Consider the following 8,286-nt stretch of genomic DNA (forward strand, 5'->3'; position numbering starts at 1 on the left):
TGTGTATTTGAGGGTCTGGTCTGGGGTCTGTGTATTTGGGGGTCCGGTGTCTGTGTATTTGGGGGTCCGGTGTCTGTGTATTTGGGGGTCCGGTCTGGGGACTGTGTATTTGAGGGTCTGGTCTGGGGTCTGTGTATTTGGGGGTCTGTGTATTTGGGGGTCCGGTGTCTGTGTATTTGGGGGTCCGGTGTCTGTGTATTTGGGGGTCCGGTGTCTGTGTATTTGGGGGTCCGGTCTGGGGTCTGTGTATTTGGGGGTCTGTGTATTTGGGGGTCCGGTGTCTGTGTATTTGGGGGTCCGGTCTGGGGTCTGTGTATTTGGGGGGTGTGGGGTCGGTGTCTTTGGTGCCCTTTATAGATGGCAGCACTGTTGATCCTGAAGTGGCCGCTGTAACGCGGGGCCCGGCGGATACCAGGAGTCCTGTCACCGCGGGCCCCTCATGCGCCGCCGCCCTCTCGTCTCCTTCGCGCCATTTTCCCGGAGCCTCTCACCGCCTACCGTTACTACCGGCCGTCTCCTTGGCGACGCCGCTCTCCCTGTGACGTCACGCCCGCCACGCCTTTCCATGGAGGTTAAATTTCGAAGGCCGCTTTGGCGCGCTAGTCACGTGACCTCGTCGGGTCACACCCTGTCCCCGGCGCCCCCTGATGACGTCAGGCGTTCTCCCTCTCGACTCATTGTGGAAGATGGCGGCCGCAAAGTGAGCGCGTTTTCCCCGCACGGCGAGTCCGCGAGCAGCATGAAGCGGCAGAGCGAGCGAGGGGAGTCCAGTCCCGGCCGCGCTAAGCGGACTCGGGAGCGACGGGAGGAGGCCGGCAGCGGACACCACAAGAGCTCGGGGAGGCGGGAGAGGCCCAACCAGGCCGGGGCCTCCTCGTCGTCGTCGTCCTCCTCCTCCCGGCGGCCCCGCGACATTCCCCCGCCCCGGCCGCTGCTCCTGCCCAGCCAGGCGGATGTGCCGGAGTACAAGACGCTGCTGATCAGTAACCTGGGCTCGGCGCTGCCGGAGCCGCTGCTGGAGGACTGGCTCTTCCGACATTTCCAGCGCTTCGGAGAGATCAGCGTGAAGCTGTCGCACACCCCGGACCTGGGCCGAGTGGCCTACATCAACTTCCGGCGGCCGGCAGAGGCGCGCCAGGCCCGGCATGCCAAGCTGCGGCCCCTGCTGTACGACCGGCCGCTGACGGTGGAGCCCGTGTTCACCCAGCAGCCCAGCCGGCCCCTGCCCCTGAGCCGAGCCGCCCTGCCGGCCCCCCGCCACCTCCTGCTGCCCCCCGCCCTGAGCGCCTCCAGCAGCAGCAGCGCCTCCGCCGAGGCCTACTACCAGAGCCTGTACGAGGAGCGGGCCCGCGGGGCCACCGACGACAACGAGCAGCTGCCCCCCGAGGACGACCAGCGGGCCACGCGCAACCTGTTCATCGGCAACTTGGACTACAACGTGTCTGAGCCCGACCTGCGCCGAGCCTTCGACAAGTACGGCCCCATCGAGGAGGTGGTGATCAAGCGGCCGATCCGCAGCCAAGGGGCCGCCTACGCCTTCCTCAAGTTCCAGAACCTGGACATGGCGCACCGGGCGAAGCTGGCGATGAGTGGCCGGCTGCTGGGGAGGAACGCCATGAAGATCGGATACGGTAAAGCCAACCCCAGCACACGCCTCTGGGTGGGGGGTCTGGGCCCCAACACCTCCCTAGCCGCCCTCGCCCGTGAGTTTGATCGATTTGGGAGCATCCGCACCGTGGACTACGTGAAGGGCGACAGCTTCGCTTACATCCAGTATGAGAGCCTGGACGCTGCCCAGGCCGCCTGCACCCAGATGAGGGGATTCACGCTTGGGGACCGCCGGCTCCGTGTGGACTTTGCAAATGTGACACCAGAGGAAGCAGCGGCAGCCGCAGCAGCGTCCCGCTATGTGCCCATCCAGCCCACTCCATACCCACTACCTCTCTCCTATGAACTGCTACAATCTGAGGCCTACAGCCGCCACCGAGCAGCACTGGAGCCCGATCTACGTGTTCGAGACCGGACACCCCCACACCTTCTCTATTCTGACCGGGAGAGGCCATTCGTGGAGGCGGGCTGGCTGAACTCTGAGCGTCGCAGTGCTGGGCAGGGTGTGCGCAGCCGCAGTGGAGACAGAGGAGGAGGGAGCAGCTCTAAGAGCAGAGAGGAGAGACGGCGGCGGCGCAGCTTGTCCGGTGACAGAGGGCGGACCAGAATAGAGCGCAGTCCAGACCGTCCCAGGAGGGACTTGTCTGACCGAGAACCAAGCACCCCTCCATCACCGCCTCACAACCACCGAACCCCAGCACAGGACAAGCCCCGTCCCCCAACTCCAGAGCCACCCCATCCTCGGAGAAACCACCACCCGAAACCCCCAGAACCCCCTGCAGAAAGACCATCCTCACCAGTGATGGAGAAAGGACGGACGCTGCCGCCCGTCTGGTGCGGTCACCTGGTGCTGAAGAACAGCTGTTTTCCTACCTACCTTCACTTTTTGGAGGGAGATCGTGATGTGCCCGCTGCCCTCCTCCGAGACCGCACTGCCCCCGGAGCTGGGAGCCTGACACAGCTTAAAATAGCTCAGAGACTCCGGCTTGACCAGCCTAAACTAGAGGAGGTGACCCGCCGGGTGAGGCTGGGCACCACAGGAGGCTATGCTGTACTGGTCGCTATCCAGTCACCTCAGAACGAAGGGGTGATGCCTGGGGAGTCCGGACTACAGCGTCGCCTGCTCAGGAACTTGGTCTCTTACCTAAAACAGAAGCAGGCGGCCGGGGTAATTAGCCTCCCTGTGGGGGCGAGCAGCAAAGGCAGGGACCCCAGCGGCATGCTCTACGCCTTCCCCCCCTGTGACTTCCACCAGCTGTACCAGCAGAGCGCCCAGCGAGCTTTGGGCAAGCTAGAGGAGAACATGATTATTGTGTTGGTAAAAGACAATGCCTGACCCCTTCCCCTGCAGGACCACTGCCCCCGCCCCTCCCCCCAGTGCGCCCCCCCCCCCCCCTCTGTTACAAGGGTTATGGTTGCGGCATTAACCATTTAAATGCTGGTATTGTCCTCTGCAGATCATTGGTGCAGTCTGGGCGCTTCCAGCATTTCAAGGGTTAAGGCGGGTTATCGGCCGTGTACATATGAGTGGCGGACAGTGCAACCGTCACATCAGGTCCATATTTTCTAAAAGCTGAACTCTCCCAGTCACTGCTGCTGGACAGATGAATTTCCTTTTTATTGTTCCTTTCACCCCCCTGGTGTTTTCTGCTCCTCTGGTTCTTCCCAAGCCCCTCACCGGTTATGTTTTCAGGTTTGGGGGATGTATATTATTAGTTTCTTGGGGTGGGGGGAGCTCGTACTGTTTTTAGGTTTGTGTGTTCTGGAGTCTTGGGTAGCGGGGTCCCCTGAGTGCCTTATTGTCTATGTGATGCGGATGTGTGCGGGGGAGGGGAGCGGACACCCTCTGGGCTCTTATTAGCTGCTCCCTGTTTTTAACCAGTAGAAACCTCTGGGGATCGGAGCCGCTCGTTATCTTGTAATGAGGCATCGTGGCGCCCTGAGACCACACAGCTACAATCACTACTAACCCTGTCACTGCCAGGCAATGTCCACCACTGTACACTTTCTGTAGAACGGTCGGGCTCCGGGCGTGTAGTGTGTCTGCAGCCATTGGCTGGCCGCCTGTGTTTCGACATTTTGCTGTCTGATTGTCTTACTATTCATTGTCAGGTCTGTGTATGAGGACGCGTGTGTGAGGCTGGGACACAGAGGGGCAATGCTGGAAGCGTTGAGGGAGATAGATTCCATTTCTGTGTTACATGCAGAATAAGGCCTGAAACTCCTGGGGAATAATGGAGCTACGCAGGTTGTGGGATGGTCTCATGGACCACAACATCACCTGTTATCACAATTTCCATTTGATTAAGCCTGGTGGGGAGCGGGGACAGCAGACCCTCGCATAGTGCTGCATCACCCGGCAAGGGAACATGTGTTTGGTGCGTTTTTAAGGGAGTCCTCCGTAGTCACCTGATTCTGCAGGGACAGTTGTCCGGTTCTTTGTCCATCGGGGGGGTGGCCCTGTTTTACAACTGCTCTAGAGTCATTCCCTGAATACTGACCCTGGGGTTCATTGTCCCTCAACTTCCTGCAGGATTGATTGGTCATGTCTGGGCTGTGATTACTGTTCCTTATAGACAGATCCAGTCAGCACAAAATGTCCAATGAATCCCTTCAGTGACTCCCCCAGGTTATTACTCTCCTTCTCTAAGGGTCCCTGGTGGATTAGCTGTGGGGTGCAGTGGGTAACAGGTAGGGTGGGTGTCTGTACCACCAGTTCTCCATCACCAGACGGCGACTGCCCACTATAAGGCCCACGATGCCTGCTCAGTTTCTAGGTCTTGTAGTTCGGCAGACATGAAATGGATGATTCTTGGGCACCACTGATCTCTGGGTCACACTGATCTTTTTCATTTATTTTGTGGATGGGTCTTGAATGTGATTAGTAAACGTCCCAAAATGGATAAATGTCATGTGTTCATTTCAGTGATGTCTCCACTGAGGGCAGAGTTTCATGGTGGCCTGTAAGATGGAGCAGGGGGTCTGAACCGAGGCACTAGGGTTGTGTAAAGAAGCCCTAGGGGATGGGGGCTTATATGAAAGCAGGATGTGGACCCCTATGTGCACATGAGGGTCGCTGTATATATGTATGGACTGCAGGGGCTGCCAGGTGCCCGCACGTATCATTTGGTGAGAATGGTCTGGATCAATGACTGCCACGTTGCCCTGCCCTTAGTTATCAGTGAGGGTTGGGATATATACAGTGGTCATGTACAACCTGCTGGTTCTCAGCTGGTGGGAAACTACAAGTCCCAGCAGGAACCCACGGGATGCAGATGATCATGTCATTTATACCGCTACTCTGAAACACTGTAATGACTCATTTGCAGGAATATGTTGCATTGTGCAGTTGCACTTTTTGGAGTTGTCCCCTGGGTCTTAGAGGAGATCTATGTGCCGCCTGTTCATCTCATCATTACCGTTCTGTATTATGTCAGTGGTTTCCATCTAAACACTTAAAAATGACTTTACCCCTTCAGGGGGCCATATTCCACTTGTAAACTCATATGGAGGGGTGCGGCATTGACTCTCATGGCTTCTCTGCGCTTTCCCTTGTGTGGAACTGCTATGGTTGGGCTGAGATCAGTCATAGTGAGAGCTGCCCCTTAGGTGCCATGTGTCACCCCCTCACCCACTCTATATCCAGTTCACACTAATGTCAAGGTTCCCATGTTCGGTGGCCACTGCGCATTGGACCCTGTCCCTGGGGATTTGCACCACGTTTGCCCCTGCAGCCAGCGTCTCCCTCCTATGACCTTGCGGGGGGGGGGGGGGGGCACGGACCTCCTCCTCTTCCTTGTAGACTGTCCCAGGCCTGTTTGTATTGAGCACTTACTCGTATAGAGCAGCTGCCTCAGAATATATTAAAAGCTCCTCTCCAACATGTTCTGTGTGTACGTTCCTCCATCGCCGGGTAAAGGGTCATATGACCGAGGGGCATCAGTCATCGGCCGCTGGTGTCACAAGTTGTTCTAGAGCCGAGCGGTGATTTGCATGGCAGCTGGCACAGCGCCTGCGACTAGAGCGGAGAGTGAGGCTGCGATGGTCCAGGAGACTCCAACACCTATTGATGGAAACTGCAGTTTGTGCAAAGTTCTGCAACTTCCTAGTAGACAATTGGCCGATTCATTATTGCATTTGCCCCTTTTTTGTCTTGTTTTTGGTGATTACCTTTTTTTTTTTTTTTTTACTTTGCACCTTTGCTAAAGTCTTCTGTGTTTTTGTAGTCAGGGTTTGGGATATCTTCATCACTTGGCACTTTATAGAAAGTCTCTTTTTTTTTTTTCTTTTACGTAAATGTTCTCCGGGCCGCGCGTGGAGCGGTGTGATGTACGTTTGCGATTTGTGGACAAGTTTGTCTAAGAAGGCGCAAAAAAACAAAGATGGGTATTTTTGAATTTGCACAAAAGTGATGAAATGCGTGAACTGCTTTAGAGAATTTGAGGCAAAATGTTAAAAACAAGACAAAAAGCCTGCAAACAATGAATTGTGCCTTTTGTGATTTGATTACTCCCTGTTCAGGAGATCCCAGCGGCCGCAGCCATCAGAGCAGATCTAGGACGGGTCACTGGAGAGATGTTTCTATTCACGGCAGCAAGCAGAGATTGTGGAAAATGACAGATCATTCAGCTGCACTTACACATCACAGGGTTGAGCATTTTTTGGGTAAAATCACATTATGTGCTGCTGTCGCCATGTATGCAGCGATTTCTGCCACACGAGAGTTCACCTGCGCCGGCTCCACTCGTTATGAGTGAACATGTCAGGAGATCTCCACATCTACCGGCACACACAATTGTACTCCAGTCACAGCTGCATTTCAACCTTCCACTTCATGTATGCAGATCTTTGTGGGTGCAGAAGGCACGGTGGGGAGCGTCACTGTACTGCGGGATCAGACTACACAGGGTTTGTTTGTAGTCTGTTACCAGGGGGACACATTGCTCTACACAGGCGCTATAGACACAAAAGAAAAATTTTTATAAATACAAATGTAAAGTTGTTCAAATACAGCTGAAAAAAAAAGGACAGCAGAGATGAACGTCAACTGAAAGGCAAGAAAATGGGAGATTGTTACTGTTAAACTCTGCCAAGTGTGGTAGATGTGCCGCCTCCTGGCTCGCTGGACACTGCTCTTATGGCTGACTGTACCGCGATGGCCTGACAATATTGGTTCACGTTAGCCACGCCCCATTAAAAACCGGACCTGCACACACATCTGTTACTTGTAGTGGAATTTTTCTCACATACTGGAGACACATGCACACATTATATTCTATGTGGCTGCAGACATGTCGGTGTGATCCACCTGTAGACATGTCTGTTTCTGACAGCACATATGCCAATATGTCCTGCACCTGGATGACACGTTCCGGAATAGAATGAAGACTAGACAGTACAGATGTTTAGTTAAAGATGCGCAAGGATAGATATCCGTGAGCGATATTAGTGTGCAGTTTACGCACATTAAGCTGATGAATAAACAGATGTGGGCTCCCCCCCCCCGATTTTTGATAACCAGCTAAGGTAAAGCAGGCATCTGGGAACTGATATTAAGCTGGGAAGGTCCCTACTTATTGAGGCCTTCACATCCTAAGGCTGGGATCACACATGCGAGGACTACAGGCCGAGTCTCGCATGTTAATACCCAGCACTTGGATCGGAGAATACAATACATGCGGCAGTGCCTTGTATTAACATTGAGACTCTGCCGTATTCCTCACATGTGAAACCCGGCCCAAAAATACCAGCCTACAGCCACCCCAGAAGTGGCACATCACACGATACTCCAATTCTGGTGCTTTGCCTGGAGTGGTAAGGGTAGTGGGGGTTAATGTCAGCTGTAGCTTGTCCAAAAACAGTGCTGGCATCAAGCTGTGAGGCTAGTAATGAGAGATGTCTGTTAGTGAAGAGCACAAGTGCTCGTTACTGAAGGGTGCTCGCCTATGCACAGAGCATCGTGAGTGCTCGAGTGGCATGTTTGTGTCCCCGCATGTTTCAGCCGCTTGTTTGGCAGGCAACCCCCGTATGTTTTGTGGCTGCCTAACAGCTGAAAGATGCGGGGACACAAACATGTCACTCGCGATGCTCTGGGCATAGTCAAGCACCCCTCAGTAACGAGCACTTGCACTCATCACTAGTGTCTCAGATACCCTCGTTATTAACCTAGTAATTAAAAATTCTCAAATTATGTTTTTCATTTGTGGACTACGTCAGACCTGCGTGTTTTTTTTAGAAATTGGTGAACCAGGTAAAGAGTCGGGGAGTGTTTATGCAAATAAAGTATTTTTTGTGTGACTATTTTTGATTACCGTGTTAGTAATAGGGGTGTCTGATAGATGCCTCCTCATTGCTCACATCAGGGCTTGTTACCAGCTGATTTTTGACAAATCACAGCTGACATTGACCCAACTACCTTTACTCTAATTACCACTGCACCAGGGCAAATCGAAGAGTCGAGCAAAGCGCCAGACGTGGGGCATCCTGTGATGCACCACTTCTGGGGCAGCTGGTATTTTTAAGCTGGGAAGGGCCCAATAAGCATGGACTTCCCCAGCCTGATAATATCAGCCCCCAGCTGTCTGCTTTACCTTAGCTGACTTAGCTTACTTTTTTTTAGTACTGGTAAAATCAGGTTGTGTGAAGTGGGCCTAACACTCATATTTTTTATGGAGAGGG

General features: G+C 54.0%; 1 protein-coding gene across 1 annotated transcript; it reads left to right on the top strand.

Moving 5' to 3' along the window:
• The first annotated feature begins 550 nt into the window (after positions 1–550).
• On the top strand, positions 551–5,491 carry RBM15B (RNA binding motif protein 15B). Its single transcript, XM_073562540.1, has one exon. The coding sequence runs from the start codon at positions 566–568 to the stop codon at positions 2,942–2,944; it is 2,379 nt and encodes a 792-aa protein (XP_073418641.1). The 5' UTR covers positions 551–565; the 3' UTR covers positions 2,945–5,491.
• Positions 5,492–8,286: the final 2,795 nt, after the last annotated feature.

Source organism: Dendrobates tinctorius, unplaced genomic scaffold (assembly GCF_039654945.1).
Source record: "Dendrobates tinctorius isolate UK_male_01 unplaced genomic scaffold, ASM3965494v1 ptg000357l, whole genome shotgun sequence".
Lineage (NCBI taxonomy): Eukaryota > Metazoa > Chordata > Amphibia > Anura > Dendrobatidae > Dendrobates > Dendrobates tinctorius.

Coding starts and splice junctions, on each gene's coding strand:
- RBM15B (XM_073562540.1), top strand. CDS start 566: ATGGAGGTTAAATTTCGAAGGCCGCTTTGGCGCGCTAGTCACGTGACC.